At 38.8% G+C, this 26,856-nt stretch overlaps 10 protein-coding genes and 2 non-coding genes across 12 annotated transcripts; 5 read left to right on the forward strand and 7 right to left on the reverse strand.

The window, feature by feature from the left end:
* Window positions 1-2,973: 2,973 nt before the first annotated feature.
* CDC10 (septin CDC10) lies at window positions 2,974-3,942 on the reverse strand (the record flags this gene model as incomplete). Its single annotated transcript, XM_018363975.1, has 1 exon — window positions 2,974-3,942. One exon carries the CDS (start codon window positions 3,940-3,942, stop codon window positions 2,974-2,976), a length of 969 nt encoding a protein of 322 aa, XP_018223379.1.
* Window positions 3,943-4,225: 283 nt separating this feature from the next.
* On the forward strand, window positions 4,226-4,777 carry MRPL32 (mitochondrial 54S ribosomal protein bL32m; the record flags this gene model as incomplete). Its single annotated transcript, XM_018363976.1, has 1 exon — window positions 4,226-4,777. One exon carries the CDS (start codon window positions 4,226-4,228, stop codon window positions 4,775-4,777), a length of 552 nt encoding a protein of 183 aa, XP_018223380.1.
* A 408-nt stretch (window positions 4,778-5,185) lies between these two features.
* On the reverse strand, window positions 5,186-5,929 carry YCP4 (flavodoxin-like fold family protein; the record flags this gene model as incomplete). The annotated part of the gene is made up of 1 exon (XM_018363977.1): window positions 5,186-5,929. The coding sequence occupies one exon, from the start codon at window positions 5,927-5,929 to the stop codon at window positions 5,186-5,188; it is 744 nt and encodes a 247-aa protein (XP_018223381.1).
* Window positions 5,930-6,581: 652 nt separating this feature from the next.
* Window positions 6,582-7,964, reverse strand: CIT2 (citrate (Si)-synthase CIT2; the record flags this gene model as incomplete). The annotated part of the gene is made up of 1 exon (XM_018363978.1): window positions 6,582-7,964. The coding sequence occupies one exon, from the start codon at window positions 7,962-7,964 to the stop codon at window positions 6,582-6,584; it is 1,383 nt and encodes a 460-aa protein (XP_018223382.1).
* Window positions 7,965-9,226: 1,262 nt separating this feature from the next.
* DI49_0755 lies at window positions 9,227-9,298 on the reverse strand. The gene has a single exon. It is a non-coding gene; the product is annotated as a tRNA-Pro (tRNA).
* An 848-nt stretch (window positions 9,299-10,146) lies between these two features.
* DI49_0756 (uncharacterized protein) lies at window positions 10,147-10,782 on the forward strand (the record flags this gene model as incomplete). Its single annotated transcript, XM_018363979.1, has 1 exon — window positions 10,147-10,782. The coding sequence occupies one exon, from the start codon at window positions 10,147-10,149 to the stop codon at window positions 10,780-10,782; it is 636 nt and encodes a 211-aa protein (XP_018223383.1).
* A 4,513-nt stretch (window positions 10,783-15,295) lies between these two features.
* On the forward strand, window positions 15,296-15,369 carry DI49_0757. Its single transcript has one exon. It is a non-coding gene; the product is annotated as a tRNA-Asn (tRNA).
* A 705-nt stretch (window positions 15,370-16,074) lies between these two features.
* Window positions 16,075-17,919, forward strand: SAT4 (serine/threonine protein kinase SAT4; the record flags this gene model as incomplete). The annotated part of the gene is made up of 1 exon (XM_018363980.1): window positions 16,075-17,919. The coding sequence occupies one exon, from the start codon at window positions 16,075-16,077 to the stop codon at window positions 17,917-17,919; it is 1,845 nt and encodes a 614-aa protein (XP_018223384.1).
* A 459-nt stretch (window positions 17,920-18,378) lies between these two features.
* Window positions 18,379-19,176, reverse strand: RVS161 (amphiphysin-like protein RVS161; the record flags this gene model as incomplete). The annotated part of the gene is made up of 1 exon (XM_018363981.1): window positions 18,379-19,176. The coding sequence occupies one exon, from the start codon at window positions 19,174-19,176 to the stop codon at window positions 18,379-18,381; it is 798 nt and encodes a 265-aa protein (XP_018223385.1).
* Window positions 19,177-19,902: 726 nt separating this feature from the next.
* ADY2 (Ady2p) lies at window positions 19,903-20,754 on the reverse strand (the record flags this gene model as incomplete). The annotated part of the gene is made up of 1 exon (XM_018363982.1): window positions 19,903-20,754. One exon carries the CDS (start codon window positions 20,752-20,754, stop codon window positions 19,903-19,905), a length of 852 nt encoding a protein of 283 aa, XP_018223386.1.
* A 619-nt stretch (window positions 20,755-21,373) lies between these two features.
* On the reverse strand, window positions 21,374-24,535 carry ADP1 (putative ATP-dependent permease ADP1; the record flags this gene model as incomplete). The annotated part of the gene is made up of 1 exon (XM_018363983.1): window positions 21,374-24,535. One exon carries the CDS (start codon window positions 24,533-24,535, stop codon window positions 21,374-21,376), a length of 3,162 nt encoding a protein of 1,053 aa, XP_018223387.1.
* Window positions 24,536-25,429: 894 nt separating this feature from the next.
* On the forward strand, window positions 25,430-26,680 carry PGK1 (phosphoglycerate kinase; the record flags this gene model as incomplete). Its single annotated transcript, XM_018363984.1, has 1 exon — window positions 25,430-26,680. The coding sequence occupies one exon, from the start codon at window positions 25,430-25,432 to the stop codon at window positions 26,678-26,680; it is 1,251 nt and encodes a 416-aa protein (XP_018223388.1).
* Window positions 26,681-26,856: the final 176 nt, after the last annotated feature.

The raw sequence follows: 26,856 nt of genomic DNA on the forward strand, positions 1-26,856 counted from the left end.
GACAATCTTAATTATACATTTGACAGTGTTGAATATCAAGTATTTTAGTAGTCACAAGTGAAGCATAGCAAGTCCAAATAATTCATCCTGCATCCACAATTAGTTTCTCCGTGAGCTGACTCAAAACCGCTTATGACGCGATGATACTTATAATGGTTACAGTCTCAGATCTTTGATTAATCATCTGAATAACCTAATCACAGCACTGTTGGGCCTAGCGTATTTTAGAAGATTTTGGCTCTGAACTAAGTAAATACTACGACATATTCATTAAGCTTAATTTCCTTTGTATCAACTTATGGCAAACACATTCTATTTGCAAAGAAGGGCCTGAGTCCTGTACAACTTATATGTTACTAATACACTTACTTATTGTTGAATATTATGTTGCGGCTAGCATATCACACTTATATTGACAACTTTAAGATTTTCTGACATTTTAACAGGTGGATCTCTGAAATTATGATATTGGTAATTACCAGTAAATTTAGATGCTGCTTACAGACCCCAAAATACAAATTGAGCTGTCAAAATAAGTTTCAAGGTTTTTATGTGACTGCGTTCTTCTTATCACTCTTCTTCTAAAGGAATTCAGGTGTATTATATAGTACATGGTCGTACAACTGCCCTTTGGTTCAAGCTGTGCTCACTTAAACAAAGGTCTAGTAAGCTGTACGGGCCCTTTAAAAATAACAATGTCCCAACTTCCCACGTCCTGCTGGCCATTGAATTTGCATATTATTAGGAGATTTCGAAAGTTGCCACACTATCATAGTCAAAGGGTATACAAAAATCAAGAAAGTATCAGCAATAATTCAAATCCCCTACAGCAAATGGCTCTTAAATTAACTCACGTTGACCTGTAAAGCATCAAAAGGTTCATATCTGATGTTCCTGTACAGCAGTAGATATAGCCACTTTTATCTCTTAACATTTTGAGAAGAATATAGAAAGAAATGACGACATGTCTGTTTTCTGCAAATTCGAGTTTCGTTAAACTATAGTAAGACGGCTCAAACTCCCTCGAAGATATCTATTTGTGAAGTAGACCCTTCATAAAAGACCTCGTTTCAAGTACTTGAATAGATGTCGTAACAAACATGTGTAAATTGAGACGCTTATCCTGCACTTCATCTGGATGTACGTTTACGGTATAAAAAATAAAAGTACACTGTTCGTTTACTTCAGTCCTTTAAATGCCATATTCGGCTAATTTACAGGCTAATGGGACACTATTGGCAACTATTTTCCAATTATGTGGCTATTGAAGTGAGCAACGTTGAATAGTCACATTTCATACCATAATAACCGACATAAATCTCAACAATATTACTGTGTACGTTTTAGCATCGCATTCTTTTGGTATTGCCTTTACTAGTTTCATATTTTCGTGAAAAGAAAATATGAGTGTTATTTTTCAGTATCTGCTATTCCGATGAGAAGGTAGCTGACGGGCTTTTTTCTGATATTTAGTATTTTCTTGACTCTTCTGGCCAATTTTAAGGCACGTTAATTTTCTCAGAAAACCTTTTTTAAAGTCAACTTATCTTCTCTTTGGAAAAATGATGTTTCATCCTTTCTCTCTTCCTTGCGCTACCTTGAAATTATACTTTTGACTGCCTTTTCATTTTGCCTGGGGTCTGTCTAAATATTTTTGAGCCACTTGACTTTTTTGTATCAAACCCGTTTATTCTCTCTTTTATCCTTCATAAACGCCTGTGAAGTGTGTATGTTTTAGGAAACTATTAAAAAACAATTGTATATAAGTAATCACTGCCTGTAGGGCAGCTTCTTTGTTTTGAGTCCTCCGAATTTGGCCCTAATCGTTTAGCATTGCAATTTCTTTTGGTTCTACCACAACGCCTTCTCACCTTAGCTTTAATCAATATTCATTATAAGGAATCCACTTCTCTTTTATATCCCTGCGTCACCGCCTTTGTTATTACTGACACTAATATTAAACAGTATAACCCATGGAATACCTATAGAGCCGTTTCTGGAATTATGGAGAATAACTAAGGGTTGAGAAAAATATTTTTTCTGACTTAAATTTCACAAAACGCTAATATGCATAAATAAGCTATATGTATAAGATGGCACTCAATTAAAATATAACCTATTCTCGTTTGAACCAAAGCTTTTGTATTTGAACTTAGGTGCAGCAGACTGTTTGTAAATAGACATAATGATGTAAACAGAAAATTCGGATTGTGAACATTGGAAAATCATCAAGGTAGTTAGCACATGATGTAAGTATGTTCTTACAAGATCAAGGGTGAATGGAATTAGGGAATTCACTTGTTATACTAAGTTCTTATAAACATGATCAAAATTTTTAGGAACGGAAATAATTGAGGATGTGTTTGCAAATTGAATCTAGCGTAACGCTAATACGTCTTAGTAAATAATTGCTTACTTTATGAACAGCTTTTGGAAACCTTACGAGAAAGTACGTGTATTAAAGCTTACCTGTCTCCTCTGTGCTACCACCCTATTTAAATATCCCACAAGCAACGATGCAAGGCACTAGGGTACGAGAATAATAACTCCTTGTGCTTTGTAAAGGCTACATTTTTGTCAGCGTTCTTTCCCTTTGATGTTTTTGAGCGCAGTTACAAGTACCTACGCTTAGATCCATAAAATTTACTTTGATATGCCCTTAATCGAAATGTTGGTATAAAAAAAACAAAACATGTCGATCCTTCAAGATTCGGTTACTTTTAGTGGCAAAATGTTTACCTAAGGTAGGTAACCACAAATAAATCTATTTTATGAGGATAAAACTTACTGAGGAAATAACTGTACTTATGTAACGTAGTCATTAGTTCTAAAGTTCACGGCCATAGCGCCCTAAGAAATTATCACGAATAGAGTGAAAGAAGCAAACAAGGTCAGTTTCGTATATAATATGTTGAGAATTTTTAATATAGATATAAGTTAATGTAATATATAATTACTATTATTCAGATAGCTTTAACGTTGAACGGCGTTACTGGACATGTGGGCTGAGGAACGGCTATTGGCGTTTTCTTTCAAAGCAATTAATTGTCTTGCCCTGAACCCTTCATAATGTATGTAAGAAGTTGTTTCAATCAAATCTTGTAGATGAGTACGGATCAAGAACTCTCTCAAATACACAAAATCACATTGATTGATGTCTTCGACATTAATTGCACTCCAACGGGTTTTTCTTCCTCTAAAAGTTTCACCATTTATTTCAATTTCGTTTTCAGAACCAACAACAGCAAATGGGATTATAGATCTGACACTTCTGTTTAGTTCCAATTCTTCGTCAGTAAGTTCCTCTGAATCATAAGGATAAATTCTAAAATTATATTTCTCAAACTCATTTTGAATGAGTTCTCTAAACTCTGCCCTTTCATCTAAAGTTAATGTATCTGATTTACCAATAACAGGTATAACATTTGCTATTTCTGTCAGTCTTTTCAAAGCTTCGACATCAAGGCGACTTAATTCCTTTCCGTTAGGTTGTAAAAAATAAAGAATAGCATGGACTCGTGTATCAACGATAAATCTCTCACGTTGGGCTGTTAATTCTTTACGTAAATACTGAGAATGTTGTTCTTTGATGTACTTCACAATAGGTTCCCAAGCTTTAGAGTTGTCAATAAAGTCACCAAATCCAGGCGTATCTATAACGTTAATGTTTAAATGAACACGATCCTCTACAAGAGTATGAGTGGAAATTTTCATTTCAGTGGTCTTTGAGACAGGTAGAGCGGAGATATCAACACCAGTGGCGGAATCAATCAAATGTGAAGCAAATAACGTATTGATCAAAGTACTTTTACCTAAACCGGATTGTCCAACCACCATTATATTGAATTGGAAACCTTTCTTCAACAGACGATGTTCGATCTGATTAGTGATGGTATCAAAACCAACATAGGAAGCAGGCTGTACTGAGCTCAAAGTATCCATTTTAATAATTCGTAAGGTGCTCGCTGTATATGTGCTAGAAAACTATTAAACCTACGCTTTTATTCTTCACGTTTGTACGAAAAAGTCAATTATTATTTCCTTATGTTTATGTATTTGATTTGGCGATCTTGATCTATTTGTGGTTTCTCGAGGAAAATTTCGTCGTACAATACGATGATTTTGCATAAGAATTGAAGAAGCGAATCTTAATAAAGGTACGCATTCTCATAATAGCACGGTAGGTTGAAAACGAAAGTACCGAGTGGCTGGCAGTAAATAAACAATGAGCACATTGATATTTGGTAAACACTTGGCACTTTACAAAATTGTACCTGCCAACGTAATCGGATGGTTAACGCCTTTGGGGAACCCTCCACTTCTGGCTCCTAGCCAAAAACCACTAGGATCTATTCATGAATGGTTGAGAAAAAAGCTACTAGGAGATGGTAAAGGTGCTGAGGACAAGGATTTCTTCTCCAATAATGGTATATTGTTGGCAGTTCCTAAGAAAAAAGTATCGCACCAAAAGAAAAGACAAAAGCTTTATGGCCCAGGTAAGAAGCAATTGAAGATGATTCATCACCTAAACAAGTGTCCATCGTGTGGCCATTATAAGAGAGCTAATACTCTGTGCATGTACTGTGTAGGGCAGATACGTCATATATGGAAAACACACACCGCTAAGGAAGAAATAAAACCAAGACAAGAGGAGGACCTTTCAGAATTAGATCAAAGGGTCTTATACCCTGGTAAAAAGGAAACCAAATATGCCAAGGATTTGAAAGATAAGGATAAATACCTGGAACGCCGTGTTCGAACGTTAAAGAAGGAATAGACTCCTCACTGCTTGTATAACGATTTCTTATTCGATAAACTTAAGCCTGTATATATAAATTCAACTCAAATAACTGTATATTTATTGTTTCAAGATAGCAATTAGTAGCAGAAGCAAGAAATTCAGTCAGCAATGAAAGAATAAAAACACATGATTCTTCTTCCTGATCAAACGAACTACAGCCTTTTTGAAAGTAGAGATTACCGGTTTGAAAATGAAGATACTATGAAAAATTAAGAAATAATATTATTAGTTTAAGGACTTACACAAATATTCTTTTGATATAAAAAATGTAAACATAAAAAAGAACAATTTCTCTCATTTTTTAACGTCCTCTATTGATACATCTGCTTTGGATTAAATTTGGGATTGGTAGAAGTTGAATTTCGAATGTGAACAGCATGTTCCTTACATAATAGTGCAGCAAGACAACAACCCTTTATCTTCCTTCTTTTCTGCAGTTGCAGCAGCAGCAGGTTTGGTTTGTCTTTTAGCAGCGTCAGAGGCAGTTGCCTTCTTTTCAGTAGATGGCTTGGCCTCCTTTACAGGGAAAAGTTTCCTTGTAGTTTCATAGAATGTCTTACCTTGAATTTCAGCAATTCTCAATTCCAATGGAGAAGCAGTTCTTGAACCATCAGGACCAGCCAAAGTACCAGCACCCCATGGAGAGCCACCATGAACTTCTTCTATACTTGCCAATTCGGCGAAGGAGTTCTTGTAGCCCAATGGTAAAAAGATAATACCGTGATGAGCTAGATATGACAAACAGGCTTTAACGGTACTTTCTTGACCACCACCGTAAGTGGAAGTACTGACGAAAACACCGGCTGCTTTACCGCTCAAAGAGCCCTTAGCCCATAACCCGCCGGTTTTATCCCAAAAGGCAGACCATTGAGCAGGCAAATTACCAAATCTAGTTGGAACACCGAACAAGAAGGCATCGTACTCGATCAATGTCTCTTCAGTAGCCACAGGAATGTCATCAGGCTTTTCAGGTGCGTTCATTTGAGTCAGGACTTCATCAGGCAAAGTTTCTTCGACCCTGTATATATCTGCTTTACCACCAGCTGCTTCAACACCCTTCTTAACGGCTTGCGCCAAAACGTCTATGTGTCCATAGGTAGAGTAAGTGATAATTGCAATCTTAACCATCCTTACTGTATGTCAATTGTGGCTTTATTATTTGTTATTTCAAAATGCTTCTCTTTTTAGCGATATTGCCCCCTCTTTTACTTTTTTTCCCTTCTTGTTTTCCTTTATACTAGAATTTTAGAAACCTCAAATTCAAAGTAAAAAGTGAAGTAAACAGAACTGTAAGACTATACTTCTAATTGGCTTCGAAAATTGTCCGAAATTTATAAACGAATTGAAAACACCAATTGGAGTGTTAAAGCTCGGTATCACTTGCCATATTTACTATTTATACCAAGTTCCGAGGAGTTTGAAGCGCCTTGTTTCCCCGCAGTAAGGCTGCATTTGTTTACCCGGCTGGATCTTAATAAAATATTACTAAAAGGGTCATAGCGGACTTATCAATAACAGAAGCATGGTGGTAATGTGTGGATGCCGTCTATCGAGCGTGGTAGATTCCACGATTATCAGCAGCCGGTAGACCTTAAAAGGTTTTTGAAAGAAGCTGATTTATTGTGTGATTATCTTTTTTAAAATTTTAAATATCATAATGAGTTGGTTAAAAGAATATATTATCGTATTAAGTATGTGCTAAATAATGAATGGTCATGAGGGAAGAAGTCAGAGTAATAGAAAAATATGCAGGTTGAGTAAAGGGTAAGACATGGTCTTATTATAGTTTACTTTCAACGTTCTTGACTAATTCTTTGTATTTTTCAGTAGAGTATGATTTAGGTCTTTCAATTGAAGCACCTATAGCTCTGTCGGTAATCAATTGAGCTAGAATACCAAACGCTCTTGAAACCCCGAATAAAACGGTATAGAATGACGATTCCTTTAAGCCGTAATATTGTAACAGGACACCTGAATGGGCATCCACGTTTGGCCATGGGTTCTTAGTCTTACCGTGTTCGGTTAACACGGCTGGTGCTACTTCAAATATCGATGAGACCAACTTAAATAGCTCGTAATCTGGGAAATGATCCAAAGCAAATTCACGTTGAGCCATGTAACGAGGGTCTGTTTTCCTCAGCACGGCATGGCCGTAACCAGGAATGACTCTACCTGAATTCAGGGTGTCCCATAAATATTTTTCAATAGTTTCTTTAGAGTAGTCATCATTGACTTCTTCTTTGAGTGCAAATAACCATTCTAGGACTTCTTGGTTAGCACGTCCGTGTAATGGACCAGCCAACCCATTTAAACCCGATGCAAGGGACAAATAAGGAGAGGACAATGCAGATCCCACTAGGTGAGATGTATGGGCAGATACGTTACCACCTTCATGATCTGAGTGAATGGTCAAATACAATCTCATTAAATCCACAAAATCTTCATCTTTTGAGCCGATCAGGTTGACTAAGTTCTTACCATAATCAGCGTTTGGGTCCACTTCGCCCATCTTGCCGTCTTTAAACACGTTACGATAAATTTTAGCAGCAATAACTGGTAGTTTACCCAACAAATCTAATGAATCTTCAAAAGTGTAACTCCAATAGTCTTGCTTGGAGATACCTTGAGCATAAGCCTTGGCAAATTTGGATTCACTTTCCAAGGCGGTCACTGCTATCGATAATTGAGCCATTGGATGCAAGTCCTTTGGTAAATTATCTAAAAGCTGTACGACATGATGAGGCAATTCTGATCTAGACATTAGATCAGCGGATAAATTTTCCACTTGCGCTTGAGTAGGAACTTCACCGGTCAATAATAACCAAAATAAAGCCTCTGGTAGAGGTTGTGAGCTTCCCCTTGCCTTTGGCAATTCCTTCTGAATGTCAGCAATCGTACGGCCTCTGAAACGAATACCTTCCTCTGCATCCAATTCTGAACCTTCCCATACGCTTCCTGGAACACCTCTCATACCACCGTATACTTGCTCTAGTAGAACATCACTAATTTTTGTTTTCCCGTGCTCCTTGACGAACTGTTTTACGTCTTGAGCATGAGAGGGGTAGATTTCACTGAATCTCTCCTTCAAAGTCTTTTCTTGATGTGATTGTGTTTGTAAGTAAGATGCAACATTTCTGCCTGAATTTAAATAAGGAACTGTCATTTTTTTTGTTGTAATCGCTATTAATATAACAAAAGCTTTGAGGGAGTGCTATACTTTCTATTATTTTCCGAAACCTAAAGAAGAGAGAACGGAACAACACACTTAAAAGCCATCTATTCCATCGTCTTATATACACGGAACGGTCGGGAAGAATGAGCCCTCTCAAGAGCATGACTATCCTTTGATTAACGTCACCGATTTCTTACGAATGCAGCGTTCATACGGTAAGTGCTATTACCATTGTTATTGTTTTTCCGCTGTGCCTCTAATTGCTGACGCCCTGATAGACGCCCAGCTACGAAAAAGGTCACACTTTTTTTGCTGAAGCAGAGAACGGGACGTGACCTGTCCGCCCTTTGGCGATGACCGCCGGATAAATGCGACCAAACATGCGCGGTATTAGGTTTGCGCTCTTTTAGAATACCGCCCTGTTCCTACTGAATGACCCAACAACAACAGCAACAACGGATTTGTTCAACCATACCAGAGGCGGAAATGTTTATGCTCTGCCTTGGTAGGCAGAGCAGTCCGGGGAAGGTCATGCTGCATGCACCGTTCTTGCAGCGGTTCCACCAGGACTGATTACCCGCGGTCTGGGCAGTAAAGTTCCGACGGTTTATCACAGGCGCACCTATACGGTGCGGTGCGCCTTCCACAGTATATGAATAGAAGCCATGAGCCTGGATGCTAATAGAGAAGAACTGGCCGAAAAACCGCGTTTGATCATTCAAGAACCGGTTCCTCTCCAGGAAGAGTTGATTTTCTTGCCACCAATGCGCAAACATGCGCTATCTTCCCTTCTTCTTGGGGTAAGACCCAAGTATGGCTGGCTCGAATGTGTTGTTTTTCGCTGTTCCCGTCGCCATATAATCCCCATTAAGCCGAAGCACCTTGTGGAGTAACAGCCGTCATGCAAGTTTCCATCCATACCCTTGATTTGCCGGTTTCTTTCATAAGTGACGTCACTTGCTTGCGGTTGAATGGCATATTGGCACATTGTTATTGTTCTTGTTCCTGTTCTTGTTCCTCACTGGCGTGCTTAGTATCAGTTTTTATTTTTTATTTTAATATTATCATCTAAGTAAGGCTTTGCAGCGTGAAATCAGCTTGCATAAGTATCTTCTTAGTTCAGCGCTTAATCTCATTGCTTTTGGGCCATTTGCAGACGAAGATCTCGTGCCATTTGCTTGCCAACTCGTATAGAACTCAAAAAAGGTAAGAGCTTAAAATAGAGTCAGATAATGCAAAAAATCTATCAAATTGGGGCGAGCCGGGACTCGAACCCGGGACCTCCCGCACCCTAAGCGAGAATCATACCTCTAGACCACACGCCCTTATTTGAAAAAATGGGCTATCACGACTGGAGTAAACGCGTGCATAGTATAATAGTAGTACCCGTGTCACGCTAGTTTAGAATATATGTGAGGCTTGGAATCAGTGGATCGCCAAAACGTTCCCTGAATATAGACGACTCACGTATGCAGAGATTGAGAATGCTAAAGAAGGAGTGTCTGATGTTGTTGTCAAACATAGAAGATTATTAGAGGTTACGACAAATAAGGCTGTTAATCACAAGTTTACCACCTTTATGAAGATTGGAATGTGGCGATATTCTGTAGTCTGTGGGGGAGGTCATTGGTGAAAAGATTTATCGTGTTTTTCAGAGAAAGACGGGCTTATTGTGCTTCTACCTAAATGATGGGAACTGCCAGCTGCCACCTTCGTCGTGTATTGCATAAGGTACACCCGTACCCATTAGCCTTTTTACTTTCGAACACAGGAAACAAGTTTGCAATGTGAAATAGAGCTGTAAGTAGCAGAGTAACAAACGGGAAACCTGTGGGAACAAAAAAGCAGATGGGCGTTCAGGGGAGGGGGAGTAACCCTGTCAATCGGAACATCCTTTTTTTTGGGCTGATGCTGGCATGATTAACCTATTGTTATTTTTCGAATGGAGCGTGAAACAGGCACGAAACAATCACGAAATGAACAGATTTTTAGAGCTGTCATTTATAACGCGCTCGAGACCCCAAGAAACTTGAGTTCCCCTTTCTATTGTATTTTAGTTTGAAATGGCTATTCTATTTCTTCTAAATATAAAAAAGCAAAAGAAAAAGTCTACCATTCAATTCTGTCTTCGCTCAAAGAACGGTGCTATCATTTTTGAAAAACCAGGCCTGGTATGATTCAAGATATCAAAGAAGATAAGGGCGATGTCCCTGCCGCCACCGCAGAGGACAATCCCCAACCGAAAGCCTTCATAGCTCTCTCTCGAGTATTGCAAACCCTCATTTTTTTTCAAGTGGTCGAAAGTACATTGGTACCAAACCTAACATTTCTAGGCAAAAAATATCCAATTTTTATGAACTACCCGAAGTTTCTTTACGTCTCACTTATAGTGTATTGTGTAAGCGCTTTCACTTGTTGTTTTCTGCTATTTTTGTTCAGACCAAAAAACGACGCTGCACAGGCTTTAAAATGCTCTGTGGTAAGATGTTCGAAGTTGAGTTGTTCTCGTTGTGATGCAAGAAGAGCGCATCCAAGATGGTTCAAATTCAAGTATTGGCTGTTATTTTTGTTCATATATGTTGTTTTAGTCATTTTCGTCATTTGCATTCAACAGTTCTTTGCGTGGGACCAAACGATTAACTTACCAAGACTTCTAAAATTATTCAGCTTACAAATTGGTGTTATCACATTCAACTCGATTATGTGGTACTATGTAAGACAATACGTTTTACACAACGGTCCCCTTGAGACTAGCGATGATTGCGTTGACGATGAAAAGAAACTGCTGACCAAGGGAGACATCGTTTAAATACATACTGATTTTTTTCATAACACATAATAAATACATACTTTTGAGAAAAGATAGACATAAAATATGATTTCTAGATACAAATATTTTTGCAAAAACAAGAAGATAACGTTCTCAGGTCGACGCCTGACAATTCATGTTTAATCTATCTACTATGCTATTCTGTGGACATTAGTGTAATTGCCCAAATGAATTTCTGCTGGCGCTGAATTAAACAGGTTTTTCTGTCTTGGATAAGCAGCAGTCTTCATGCCTCTATTATTATACATATGTATGGGCGTGGCGGACCCTGTGGAAACTGTCCAGCTCTGCGGAAAATATGCCCTGCGCAATCGAATGGATGTACGAAACAGAGTAGAAACAAATGCGAATACTAAATAGAGGCTTTCAATCGTTCCCTTTTTTAAAGAACTTACGTCACGCTTATCAAAGCTCTCTTAACCAAACTTCAATTTAGCCTCAATTTATCATGCAGTCTCGTATATCTTGCTCATTTACTTTTTTTCCAGCAATTGCAGCGGAAACAATTGCGAAACGTTTAGGAAAGAAAAGAAATCAGGGTTCTTCTAGCCGGGTAATTAAAGAAAGGAAGAGGACACGCAGTTTTTGTAATTTAGCCGCCCAGCCAACTTAACTCCACACCAGCAATATAATCTGTGTTGAAAAGAGCTGTTACTTTCTGAAAAGGGTTACAAAGTATTTTGGAGACTTAAGCGGTAATAGCGTCTAGAGCAACTCGATGACTTACAGGACAGGAGCGCTTTAAACAAGATGAAATACATAAGCGCATGTGTTAAGAAAGAAAGAAAAAAAAGCTTAATATCTAACTGTTTATAGACGCTTTTGTCTCAGTGTTTGTATTATTACAGTTAGACTAATAGCGGCGTAAACACCTTTATTTCAAAACAAACATTTTCTCTAACTGGGTCTTTTAGTATCATTATCTCTTCGGAAAAAGATGAAAAATGCAACACGCAACCGTTGACTTGCATGAACAATAAGATCCAAGAAGCTTTCCAATACTCGTATTTTTAGTCAGTTCTAATTCGAAAGGGGCATCGCCAATATAATGAACGATATAGAAGCAAAGGGTGATACTACCCCTAGCACTGCTCAAGGTGAATACTATACATCTAAGGCTATTTGGGTTTGGAAGAAGATATCTATACTGGTCTTCATTTATGTTGTAGTTCAGTTTCAATTGACACCAGATCTGTAGTACCTCGGTAGCAAGTACCTCATGTTTTCGGGATATTCTGGGTATATTCAAAGTTTAAGTTTGGTATTAGCATTGCTAAGTGGGAATTTTTTTTTTTTGTAGATTTAATCCAAACCTTAATCGAGAGAAGGAAGACCCTCAAAAGCCTCCGGAAACGGATTGCTTGAAAGATGACATGGCGAAAAATCATTCAAGGAGAATTTATTGGTTATTATTTTCTTTCGTGATTTCTGGGGCTTTTTTTGCAATTAAAATTAGGGATTTATTCCGTTATGACCACACAATTAATGCAAGAAGGTTATCACAATTATTGGGCTGGGATGTCGGTCATCTAGGTAATTATTTTATGTTTTACCAAATAGCATCAAAAGTCAAATGACTCTTGAGGGAAATTGCTCTTGTATATGATAGTGTCGAAGACAAAATAAAAATTATAAGCTAGAGAAGAAATATACGTAGAGAAGCGTACTGGTCTTTTTATAATGACAAGGAGTAATTTTCCTTCTAGGTTGGCATAAAAGGCTATTTGATATCAGTGTAAAGCTAAACCAAACTCAAAATAATAACTATATTTCCGGTTCGATAAACGTCTGAGGAGTTGAAAACACTTGATACTATTGAAAGACATTATTCAATGCCAAAGCAGTTATTGTAACAAATGTAACCACAACTCGTATTGCTACCTAGACGGTTGGTCCTGGTTGCATTTTTGTGCCTGGACCCAAATGCTTGACTGGCTTCTGGCCACGAATTCGAGAATATTATTTGCACGCGTCAGGTTCAAAAAGACATTATACCGTCTATTATAGTTTCACTTGTTCGAATGGCCTGCGTCGTATCGCTCTCCTTAGTACAAGACCGTTCTTGTCCTTTTTCTGTCTCGTGTCTTCTCTAAACCTTATAAGGTAATCGGGATCTAGTCCTAAGTACGGTGCTATATATACCAGTAATGTATGTTGGTAACATAATTTGCAGGAGTCTGATATTTTCAGCATTAACCTTCCTTAGCCGTAGAATCGTGTAACCAGATCGGCCAGTCGAAGAATCTTTCTTGCCTTGTAGAATGCGATGTCGAAACCAAAATAGTCATCTCTAAGCAGCCTGAAAAGGTTCCTTTCACAAACCGTTGATGATTAGAAACAGTTCAAGAAGGTTGTTTTGGCTTACATTAACTCTGTATATGATTTAAGCCTATTCTTAATTAGAGGTTTTTGAGACGCTCTTGGTAATCGCTTGTCTTTTCTACATTTGTTGTATGTTAGTATGTTGGGTAAATAACTGTATTTATACTCTAAGACACATCGGCGTCCGGATATTGCTTTCTCCAATACTCTTGTTGGGCCTGTTCTTCAACTGTGGTTGCTTTAAGATAATATGCTTCCAACATCTGTTAGAACGAGAGGATCTGACTGCGTTGTTCGAAGCTTGAGCTGATGGTGAGTTCGACTGTATATTTTCAGTAGGATCCGCCTGCATAACGGAATTCTTTCCTTTAATAATGGTTCTGAAGAAATCGTTACAATCCTTATCACAATAAAAATAGTACGGAGTATTCCATACATCATTATCAAACAAGTATTGATTCATGTTATATGTGATAGTCCTCCATTATCTTCCCTTCGCTGTTGGTTTGCGTGTTATTACCTCCAGTAAAAGTTTTATTTTGAGACTTTCATTAGAGATTGGTTCAGTGAAGGGAACCGTTGCACAAATTAAACAGGGAATATCTATAATACAGAAGAAAAGCTATAGCGCAAACGATATCGTAGTGAAAGGTTAGAGCCAATAAAATGGAAACCACAGGTATTATTAAACAAATCATCGTCAGGGTATAGTGAGCCATTTCGTATAATAGATAAGAAAAACGGCACTTGAAGACGTCTTTTGGAAGAATAATATTCTCCGTTATCAAAGGCGTACTGCACTAGTTTCACTCAATGTGTCCCGTTTGACATCGCTCTTGATATCGTTATCCGACTGCATGGCGACTGTACTGTGAACTAGGTCTCTTACCTGTGTTTACAATAAGACATGACAGACTTAACGTTGAAAAAATATATCTAAACCTCTTGAAGTCCTTTTTTTTTACATTATAGTAACTACGCTTGGTAATGCCGCAAGCATATATCTACATAGATTGGATCCTGAAGGGACTCATCGCAGTTGGGAATTACCAAGCCAAGTCTTGTAATACAGGCGTGCTCGCTACAGTCAATTTCAGTGCCCCGATGCGACAGAGATATTAGCCGGCTGCACTGCGCATTTGGTTGAAAAAACAATTGCACATGGCGACTGGGCATGACGTATATACACTACATCATCGACTAGTATGTCAATTTTTGGACTTGTTATACGATCATTCATTAAAGTACACATTGAACGCTCACACATTGCCACAGCATTGTTCAGGAGCAAGAGTGGTAGAAAAACATTTTATTGTTCCAGCTCTCCTTCTTTCACTCTGAGCTTTGCACCCTACAGGTAAGATAAGATTGTAATACGGCGTTATAATTGTAAGAGATCATGCCCTGTCATACGTTAGTATGATATCGTTGATGTCATTCTATGGTCTTAACCAAGGACCACTCCCTGCTAAGGCTTCTAGTTAGCTTTGGCAGTCTTCCCAACAGATTTGCACTGCCGTCACATAGCAAAGCCACTTTTTGAAACGCTTCAAATCTAAAATGCTAATTGTTCGTTTTTATGATATGTAGCTGGTCCAGTTGCAGTTCAGGTTGTAGCTGTATACAAACTATACATGTCTATGGCTCAAACTGGTAAGTTGTAGTGCTATCCTATATTAATGGAAGTCTATTCGGCCTTGAGGGGGAAAGGCTGTTGAGCTGTTAGCGAGGAATTTATCGTTACCTACACGGTTTTCCTATAGACATAACAACACGAAGAGAAGACGGCCCAAGGATTTTGAATGACGTTCTTGGTAGTACTTGAGTTCACTTGCCAATTTGAGGAAACCAATATTTGCCTCTCAGTATATGGAACGGCGCAAAATACGATAGCATGAATATAGTACTACCTCCTATATTATATTGCTATAGGCGATACTACGACTTTCGTACTTCATGAATACGGCGCGACACCAGGGTCAGGATAGGACGATTATCTTTCACAATCATATACTCTCATACATTTGTCGACGAACATTAACCGTAGCACCTAAACTACAGTGCTCTCCTCGCATGGTATGTATGAAGTCGATGCATAAAAGTGAAGGCATTTGTTGCTAGAATAAGAATTTACAAGTAGTATCCTCTAGGAAAATAACCGTAATAAAGAGACTCCATGGCCAAGTTGGTTAAGGCGTGCGACTGTTAATCGCAAGATCGTGAGTTCAACCCTCACTGGGGTCGTCTTCTTACTTACTTTTTCTTTCTTTTCTTTTCTTCTTTCTCCGCCGGAGAAAGAAAATTTTTTTCTCTCCGGGCGGTGGCAAAATCACCTCACACGTCATCGCATCAAATCAACATCGGCCTCCCCGTGCTAAAATGTTGACAGGCCTGACTTTCTGGTCATTCCATTTAGTTTCTGCTATATAATTAGTATGGTATTCAAAATGGTTTAAAAGAAAGAAGAAGGAAAAAAAATACCAAGAACAAAAGATATTATCCCCAACATAAAGTCATCTCCCATTTTTTTTTAGCAAAAGTTTATTAAAGCCAGATATAGACCTTTACTTAGAGTTTTAAACTTACTATTTTTTTTTTTATTTTTTGACGATTTCCTGTCGGTTTCGTTGTAACCTGTTGTGCTGTTGTCATTGTTGCTGGGTTGTTGTTTTTTTTATTTTGACACTGTCCAAGTATAATTTGGATTATCAAAGTTTTGTTTAATAAGCTGTTCCAGGCTCTTTAAACGTTCCTCTGAGTTACAAAATAAAAAGTGGAAAGTTCAAGGTAGCTTTCTAACACTAGGTTTTTCAACCTCTTTCTCGCTCTTCCTTTGAGTTTACCACTAGTACTATACTAGTAGTAAGTGTTGTGACTATTAACCATTTTAGTCCATACAAAAAGAATTATTAGATTTTATTTTTCTTCCCTTATTACTCCCATAAAAACATGACTGATATGAATGATAGTAGTTCTGCTATTCCTCAGCAAACTCCAAGGAAACATGTACTATCTTCTAAGGTTATGCAACTTTTTAGAAGTGGCTCGAAGTCATCCAGGCAAGTAAAGCCCTCATCGAACACTCAGCCGCCCTCTAATGTAAACACAAATGTTTCATCGGCGTCTAAATCAGCCAAGTTTGGTTTACATACCCCAACTTCTGCTACCACTAGAGTAGCCAATGCTGCTGCTAACGCTACTAATGCTGCTGCTGTGAGTAAATCTGGAATGTATATGCCCGAGTGTTACCAATCCACATCACCATCCCACTCCAGTTCGTCTGCATCGTTGAATAATCAAATCGATATCAATACCTCTAAATCCTCATCTGCCACCTCTTTAACGTCATCAGTATCAGCCTTGTCTTTATCACCCGCATCAGCCATAAATACTAGCTCCAAGAGCTTGAGCCCCAAATTTTCCCACCATAGTAATAACGCTGTTAATACGCCTGCACCTACGCCAACTGCTTCAAGTATTAATAGTAACGTTAATAAAATAACCAATACCAGTGGACCTTTCTGTGGTAGATTTCTCGTGCATAAAGATGGTACTCACGAACACTATTTGAAAAATGCCAAAAGACAAGAAAAGCTATCCACGATGATCAAAAATATGGTTGGTGCGAGCAAACTACGTGGCGAAGCAAAATCTGCCGTTCCTGATATAATAAAGGACCCAAGTACTTCTGTAAACACTACCAAGAATCCACCTACATTATTTGCAGGTTTTATGAAACAGGTCGTAGATATGGATGATAAATACCCAGAAGGCGCACCCATAAGTGGCGCCTTCAATGGTTCTGAAAAGAACTTATACAAGTCAGGTTTAAACGAATCAAGCGGGAAAGTGGCGGCCCTTTCATCCAATAATGTACCCGCTACCACGCCAATTAAAAAGGATACACAATGTTTTGCTGAAAAATATGGTCGTTGTCAAGAAGTCCTTGGTAAAGGTGCGTTTGGTGTAGTGAGAATCTGTCAAAAGAAAAACGTTTCGTCACAAGATGGTAATAAAGGTGAAAAGCTTTATGCTGTAAAAGAATTTAAACGTAAGGCGTCCGAATCTGTGGAAAAATACTCTAAGAGACTAACCTCTGAGTTTTGTATCTCCTCGTCATTACATCACACAAATATCGTCACCACATTAGATCTTTTCCAGGATGCTAAGGGGGAGTATTGTGAAGTAATGGAATACTGTGCGGGCGGCGATTTATTTACTTTGGTCATTGCCGCAGGAAAGCTGGAATACATGGAAGCTGATTGTTTTTTCAAGCAACTGATAAGAGGTGTTGTCTATATGCACGAAATGGGTGTTTGCCACAGGGATTTGAAACCTGAAAATTTATTATTAACCCATGATGGTATGTTGAAAATAACCGATTTTGGTAACAGTGAATGTTTCAAGATGGCATGGGAAAAAAACATCCATTTAAGTGGAGGTGTTTGTGGTTCGTCTCCATACATTGCCCCGGAAGAATATATCAAAGAGGAATTCGATCCAAGACCCGTGGATATATGGGCATGTGGTGTTATCTATATGGCAATGAGAACCGGCAGACAGCTATGGAGCTCTGCTGAAAAGGATGACCCATTTTATCTGAATTACCTAAAGGGGCGTAAGGAAAAGGGTGGTTATGAACCAATTGAAAGTTTGAAAAGAGCCAGATGTAGGAATGTGATATATTCGATGTTAGATCCTGTTCCGTATAGAAGGATCAACGGGAAACAAATTCTAAACAGTGAATGGGGTAGAGAAATAAAATGCTGTCACAATGGACACGCGTTGAAATAATTACCCCTCCAAATTACTCTGTCCTTTTGGCATTTTTCTATTTCCCTTTCATTGATTACACAAAGATGCTCTTATTTAATGTTGATCTCTGGTCTCATCATTTGTATTTTTCCCCTTTAATTTTCTTATTTTTGGTTGATTTGCGAAACGGCATCTTAATTTTGGTAAAGACCACTAATTGAAAAAAGAATTGTAACCTTATTTAAAAAAAAAATAATACATAACAATAAAAAAATTAAAAAAAATAGATAATGATTTTTGTAACTTATTGCTAGATTTCTTCTACTTTTTTTTTATCCTTGCATGGGGGAAGCATACGCTCCTGATCGTTACTTCTGTTTGTTTTATTCTTGAAAACTCGCTAATTAACTAGACAAAGAAAATGTTGAATGTAAAGCTATTTATGTCTTTTATTCAAAAAGAAAAAAGAGGTAAATAAGATAAACGGATAGCGCAAATTCATTTTATTCCAAGAGCACAAATGTCTAAGCTTGTCATTTGCCCCAATAGTTGCTCAATCTTAGTGTCTAATAACCCATTAGCATAATCGTCTCTTGACTGTTGATCTAGATATTGTTGAATTTGTGCCAAACGAGTGTAACCGTCGGTGCAAAACCTTAATTGAATCTTAATTAAAGCTTCAAAACTTGGGTCGAAATAAGGTACCCTCAATGAAACTAATTGTGGTAGTTCGGTCTTCAATTGATTATTTAGATTTTCATAAATGTCTTTGGCTAAACTCAATTCCTTCTCAGCTCTTGGTAACTTGGAAGCATCTTTAGCAGGCTTGTCTACTAATCTACGAACCTTTGCCTTCGCAGCATCAAAATCTTGCTTCTTATGATCTCTCTTTTTTATAGCCTCCTCAATTTCTTTGAAGTATGTTGAGAACTTTGTTATTGGGTCCAGCACAGTCTCTCTTAAGGGTCCGTCTAGCTGCTTCACCGTTTCACTGTCAAAGTCTTGAACACATTGCAAATAGTAGTTACCAACGTTATAGCCACCACCAGCAACATACTTTGAATCATCGTAAAGGTTAGAGATGACTTCAGCGATAGTAGTCTGTGATGCTGTCACAGCTCTTAAAGAGTCCAAGAAGCCCTTTGCTTCCTTTTGTAACGATTCGCCGGCCCTTTGAAGCACCTTATAACGACGTTCTTCCATATCATACTCTTTATCAATGGTCTTATCAACGTTCTTAATGATCACACTGTGGCCAGCCCTGTTAATGGCCTTTTTGAAACCTTCCCAACTCATTTTTTCTCGATCGTTTGTCTTGTCTTGTTGTAGTTGAAGCTTGTGTAATTGTGCAAATCAAACTGTTTTCTTTTCTTCTTCTTATTTCAATTTGTCACTTTCTCTCTCTTGTATTTCGGATTTTCACAGTCGTTAAAAATCCGCGCATTTAAACAACCCCTGCTGTGCCAACCAACAAAAAAAAGAAAAAATTAGATAACCGTTAAAGAGACGTTTCATGTTTGTCACAATAAATGAATAAGAAGAAGAAGAAGGGGAAGGAGCGTGTCGTTGAAGATTAATAGAAGTCTTGTTTTCTTGGTCTTAATTATATGGTACATTCAATGTTATCTACTAATTTAAATTCGTGCCAGGAGAGCCCCAATAAGCTTGGGTGAAAAACAACAGGCAGGACATGGCTATGTGGTCAAAAGTTTCTCAAGCGTAGATGCGTCTACAACATGGCTCTGAATTGGCACAATTTTCTCTGTGTTTTGATGAAAATATATAATGACGTCTATGGTATATTTACATCTTGTTTTTATGTTTAGTTTCTGAGCTTTCATGAGAAAAGAAATAGGCGCAGCAACTGTAAATCAAAAAAATGTAATAAATAATTCTATTTGAATATAGAAGAACACGATTAGTTGATGTAGTTATATAAGGTCATAAAATGATTATCATAATTAAAAGATCGTAAAAACTAGTCTTTATTTTTTTTTGGGTTTTTGTCATTAGGTCATTCTTTTAGAATATCACTCTTTCAGTGGATGGCAATGGAATTGGGCGAGCTAGTACATATGAGTTCTGCTTTGTAGCCACACCTGCATATGCATTATACCAAGCGATGAAGGCGACGATAACTCCAAGTACACCACCGGCCCTTGTTACACCGACTTTACCGACAAAGTGACCAATAGACAGCAACAAAAAGGTAACCGCCAATAAGAAGAACAACGCAAAGAACATGATAGTGGATTTCATAGTACAGACAGCCAAACCGAAAGTGAAAATACACCATCCCAGTAAATAAAATCCTAATGCATTATTCAAGTCATCAGCACTATCTTTATAAGCGTCCAGGATACCGAACCAAGGGATGTAAATAGCAGCAAAACTTAACCAGAACCCGCCAAAGGAACATAGCGCGGTACCACCAAAAGTGTTCTCCAAGGCGATTTCCCAAATACCAGCAATAAGTTGCACTAGACCACCGTAAAACATGGCAAGACCAACGACAACGTTGGGGACAGTGATGCCTTGAGCTCTCGCGTTGAACATTGATAGCACAAAAGTAGTCAAAGCGAACGCAGAAAGACCCAAGGGAGCAGGATTGGCAAATTTATGAACTGAAGGAGGAGCCAAACCAGGGTTCAAAGTACCACCAAAGGCTTCATACAGGTCAGTCTTCAAAAACTTTTGGCGCCCAATATAGATATATTCGTTGTCGTCACCCCCTGTGTAAATCTTGCCCAATGAATCGTGAGATGGACGTTCATCCTCCACGCCGCCAGGAGCACCTTCTTCGTGAGAGCTGTAGAACCCGGTTGGAGCATTTTCCAAATCGGTGTTTCCGCTCATTTGTTCCTTGTCCGACATACTGTTTATTGTATATGACTATTTTGTGGATGTTTCGTTATATATATGTAGCTGTAGACGTTTTGCTTTTTTTCCTTGCAAACGGCTGTTGTGTATTGTATTGTATACTTACTTACTTACTGCAAGAGAGATACGAAAGAGAGATATCTAACAAGCACTCAGGGAAATATGTTCCTCTACAGCGGCTTTATATACATGCGGCTTGCAGTCGCAAAAAGAGTCTTAGCCGCCCAACTCCAATACTCCGCAGCAGTAGAAAATGCAACAAGTACTGTTGTCTTTCTCCAATCTTTAATACCCCAACAATACCCAATTAGCCGCCCAGCCGCAAAGTTGGCAGGTGAGTTCCGTCTGCAGTTTCCGCTGCAGATGACGCTCCGCCCCGCCCCTTTTTTTGCAGTCACGCCTCAAGGGCCTCTCCGGTTTTTCTAGCGCGCGGCTGCACAGAAACGCACGTATAAGATAGGGCTCGAGTTCAGCCACATGCCCGTCCGCGGAAGTCCGGATCAATGGCACTGAGCCCTTACCCGTGGACCCTCCGGGAGTAGAGCAGTAAAGTTGCGGGGCTAATCATTATTACAGTATTATGTAAAATACGAAATTACACACAAATGCTTATCTATTTCTGTTCCACGACTATCCATTTAAGGGCTAAATACCCCGTTATTAGAAACACGACATTGAACAAAGCCAGGATCTTGATGTCAAAGACCAGGTTTTGGACGACAAATCCGAACGTGGTCAGGATAGTGGCGCCGGGAACCTCGATGTTCAAGCCGTACTTCCTCTCCTTTAACATTAATGTCTTGACTTCGTTGATCAATAGGGATTCGTAGGCGTAGTAAAACACGGAGAAGTTTTTCAGGTACTTGAACGCTACATTGGTAATGTTACTGGTGTTGATAAATAATCCGCTAAATAGTAGTGAGCCCAAGAGCACCAGTACACTTAGTATGATGGAATTATTCAAGTCTTCGAATATTATTCCGATGGTCAAGATCTCCAGTGATATGCCCAAGTTGAACAATATAAGTATCCCGATACACTTGAAAAAGGCATTGTCTTTCATGTTGAGACCTGTCATCGGATACACAATTAACGATAACAGTATGGGAGGCACCACTCGTAAGGGCACCACTTCACTCATTATCTTGCTCATGTAGTATGCAAATGGCGAATAGTAATTATTAGATCTTTCCTTGATGAAAATAATTCTCTCCAGAGCAAATGAGCTCAGGCCCGTGAATGTAACGAAGCCAAAGTAGGTCAATATGAAGAAGAATAACCCCATTCTATTCTGGAAACCACTGATATCGTTAGAGACGTTGTAGTATAACGTTCCTAAGAACAGACTTAGTAGAATCGTTAAGACGTAGTTCCCCAATAAAAGCTTAGGGTTCCTATACATATTTTTGAAACTCCTTGAATTTAATATCGATAACTGTTGTAAGAAACTAGCAGATTCTTGACCCGTAGGCAAATCTCCGTTCAAAACGTTGCTGTTTTCGTCCGCTTCACTCATGACATCTTCAATCTCTTGTGAAAGCTCGGCGAAATAAACGCTATCTCTATATTTATCGTGTAATATCTTGGTATTCAAATCGATCTCGGTGGTGCCTCGTGTTCCGTCGGCTCCTTCTTCATCCTCATCCTCTCTCAACAATGTTCTGATTTCGTCTCTATGGGCTGCGAGATGAGCCCATTCTCTCTGTGTGGTACCGTCGCTGTTAGTGAACGTTGCTTGATGAATGATGTTATCATTATCGTTATCATTATCGTTAACATTGGCGCCGGCTTCTAAATCCGAGATATTTCGTATTCTTCTTCTCTTCCCCTGGGGAGTGGTTTCAAAAGTAATATCGATCAAATAATCTGCGATGTTGTAATTATCAGGACAAGCGTATCCTTCATTTCTCAAAAATTCCGAGACTTTCTTAGAGTTTCCTGAGTATACCATTTCACCTTTACTTAATAAAACCAATTTGTCAAATAAATAAAATATGTTTGATCTTGGCTGATGAATGGATAATACCAAAGTTCTGTTATAGTCGCTGGATAGTCTCACTAGGCATTCAATAACATTATTAGCGTTACTCGCATCTAACCCAGACGTGGGTTCATCCAAAAATAATACCAATGGAGACGTCACCAGTTCACATGCAATGGAAACACGACGTTTCTCACCTCCACTGATACCACGATCAAATTCGTTCCCGATAATACGGTCTTTGATATCAATGATTCTGAGCTCTTCCAACACTTTATAAACGCGCGCCTTCTTGGCTTCAAAGGATAACACTTTGGGCAATCTCAGTAATGCACTATTCAGGACAGTTTCATAGACAGTTAGTGTAGGTAATAAGAAGTCGTCTTGGTCCACGAATCCGGTTATCTTAGAGAAGGCTTTACGGTCCATACTAGTACCGTTAACTTTAATGCTACCGGAGACATGGCCCGTCTTCCTTTTCATTGCTAGAATATCTAACAAAGTTGTCTTACCTGCACCGGAACCACCCATAATAGCCAAAATTTGGCCCGGTTTAACGATACCACTGATTTCATTCAGTACTGTTTCTTCAAAGCCATTGGAATTTATCGAGGGTACACTGTATGTGATGTTTTCAAAACTTAATGTTGCCAATGTATCATCTTCATTTTGCAAAAAATTATTCATTGCATCCTCGTCTGGCAAACGAATGGGGGATTTTGATGATCCCGCTCCATTTCTAAATAATGGCGATTTGGAGATGTAAAAAGTGGCAAACGTAAAGAGTGCCAAAACCATCACAGCAGTCAAAGCCAGTACCAATCTTCCCTGCCATGACACTGCTGGGTCCTTCGAAGGAGACTTATAACCTGGAATTTCACTGTAATGAACACATTCACCAGACTCACATTTCAGAGTGATGTAAGGGTCACCAAAAATAGTTAAGATCAAATCATTCATGGAAGGCTCGCTGAATTTACACTGCCTTGTTTCTAAATCACAGCTGAAATCCCCAGGGCCTCTTATAGTCTCCGTTAGAAACTCTGAGATATCAATAGACCCCTTAGCACCACACAACATTGTATCGGGAACACATTTACATTGAACCTCGCTACATTTATAATGAGAGGTATTATGGTCTAAGTCGTACTCAAAAGCACAATCGTTCAATCCACAGTAAAAACTTTCTAATTGGTCTATCCAAAACTGGAAATTACACTCCTGATTGGGTTTATCACAAGCAAATGTAATTTGTGGAATTTTGCCGTTTAAAATTTGTAGAATTTTCTCATTGGTCACATCACATCCTGAAAAGACTTTGTTTATGATCATACCGTTCTTATAACAAGTCCCCTTGATACTGGAATCGGGCATGAATGCATCACAAACAAAATCGTCTTGGCAAACGTCACAATTGATTCCACCCCATCCATCGTCACAATGACAGGTATCATTCTGCGCTCTTACAGGACGATCCTTATTACCGCTCTCATCCGGTGAGAGACCACCACACAGAGGCAGAGAACAGTCATCACCTGCAAACCCTTCTATACATTCACATCTGCCGGTGTATGAATCACATTCAGAAAACTGTTTACACTGGAAAATTGGCAACATACAATTGAAACATGGCGGGCACGTATCATTGCCCTTATCTGGTGCAGAGGGGCGCGATCTTTCTGGTATAGCGTCTTTGAAGAACGGAGTCTCTCCCTGTTTTGCGAATGAAACGGAGCTGCACAATAACAGAAGCGATATCACAGTATAATAGATATAATGTCGATAACTTTTCATGGTGAAACTTTTTTGAGTCGTATCTATTTCACGTGCAAGTTTTTGTACAGCAATACTGTTTTTCTCTCTTCGATCCTTTTCTATATTTTGATTTTTTAGCTTCAATTCAAGATACACAGATATACATATAGACACATATAGGGATACATGCAAAAAAAATTCTGTAACACAAGAAAAAGTAGGGAACTATCGCTAGATAATTCTTGGTATTTTAATATCCATTTGGGCGCGAATCCTTTATTTTGGCTCACCCTCATACAATTATCAAGATAAAAAAATAGAACGGGTTTTTCTTTTCAAAAGTTGTGTTACCCGCAAAATCACGTGGACAAGTTTAATAAAAAATGATTACCGTCGTAAGTGACACCGAGCCATCACATCTGACGAGTTTTTTTGAAGAGAACACCCAGACACGCTCGACTTCCTGTCTTCCAGTCTGTGTCGGCTTCCATTTTCGTCACACAACAAGGTTCTAGCAGCGGCCTTCAGGCTTGAAACAAAGAATCGAAGGTTCTGGAATGGTGGAAATCAGTTTACTACCGCATGCTATGATGCCTACCGCACTCTCCAGAGCAAAGTTTCGTTCAATCACACTCTTACACTCTCTCTCACACAATTGTTCGAATCGTGTGACAACAGCAACTTGTTCTCACACAGTCTCTTTTCTTCTAACCAAGGGGTTGGGCTAGTAAAGGTTTGTGGAAACTTAGATTTACATATATATAAACTTGAAGGAATTGGTGAATCCTAAAGAAGTATATAATTGACCTGTTTCTCTAGATAGTTTTTTGAACTTGTTAGATGTATTTTATTTCTTTCTCTGTTTGTTTTAGTTCTTTTTTTCACAGATCATCAAGGAAGTAATTATCTACTTTTTGCAACAAATATAAAACAATGTCTTTATCATCAAAGTTGTCTGTCCAAGACTTGGACTTGAAGGACAAGCGTGTCTTCATCAGAGTTGATTTCAACGTCCCATTAGACGGTAAGAAGATTACTTCTAACCAAAGAATCGTTGCTGCTTTGCCAACCATCAAGTACGTCTTGGAACACAACCCAAGATACATCGTCTTGGCTTCTCATTTGGGTAGACCAAACGGTGAAAGAAACGAAAAATACTCTTTGGAACCAGTTGCCAAGGAATTGCAAACTTTGTTGGGTAAGAACGTCACTTTCTTGAACGACTGTGTCGGTCCAGAAGTTGACGCCGCTGTCAAGGCTTCCGCTCCAGGCTCTGTTATCCTATTGGAAAACTTGCGTTACCACATCGAAGAAGAAGGTTCCAGAAAGGTCGACGGTCAAAAGGTCAAGGCTTCCAAGGAAGACGTCCAAAAGTTCAGACACGAATTGAGCTCTTTGGCTGATGTTTACATTAACGATGCCTTCGGTACCGCCCACAGAGCTCACTCTTCTATGGTCGGTTTCGACTTGCCACAACGTGCTGCCGGTTTCTTATTAGAAAAGGAATTGAAGTACTTCGGTAAGGCTTTGGAAAACCCAACCAGACCATTCTTGGCCATCTTAGGTGGTGCCAAGGTTGCTGACAAGATTCAATTGATTGACAACTTGTTGGACAAGGTCGACTCCATCATCATTGGTGGTGGTATGGCTTTCACCTTCAAGAAGGTTTTGCAAAACACTGAAATCGGTGACTCTATCTTCGACAAGGCCGGTGCTGAAATCGTTCCAAAGTTGATGGAAAAGGCCAAGGCCAAGGGTGTCGAAGTCGTCTTACCAGTCGATTTCGTCATTGCTGATGCTTTCTCTGCTGATGCCAACACCAAGATTGTCTCTGACAAGGAAGGTATTCCAGCTGGCTGGCAAGGGTTAGACAGTGGTCCAGAATCTAGAAAATTATTCGCTGCCACTGTCGCAAAGGCTAAGACCATTGTCTGGAACGGTCCACCAGGTGTTTTCGAATTCGAAAAGTTCGCCGCTGGTACCAAGTCCTTGTTGGACGAAGTCGTCAAGAGTTCCACTTCTGGTAACACTGTCATCATTGGTGGTGGTGATACCGCTACCGTCGCTAAGAAGTACGGTGTCACCGACAAGATCTCCCATGTCTCTACCGGTGGTGGTGCTTCTTTGGAATTATTGGAAGGTAAGGAATTGCCAGGTGTTGCTTTCTTATCTGAAAAGAAATAAATTGAATTGAATTAAAATCGATAGATAATTAATTTTTTTCTTTTCTCTTTCCTCACTTCACGCTAAAAATGATAGTTTATTTTATTTTTTTGAATATCTTTTATTTACTTACGTATATATAGACTATTATTTATCTTTTAATGATTATTAAGATTTTTATTAGAAATTTCCTCCAC

Source organism: Saccharomyces eubayanus, chromosome III (assembly GCF_001298625.1).
Source record: "Saccharomyces eubayanus strain FM1318 chromosome III, whole genome shotgun sequence".
In the NCBI taxonomy this organism is placed as follows: Eukaryota; Fungi; Ascomycota; class Saccharomycetes; order Saccharomycetales; family Saccharomycetaceae; genus Saccharomyces; species Saccharomyces eubayanus.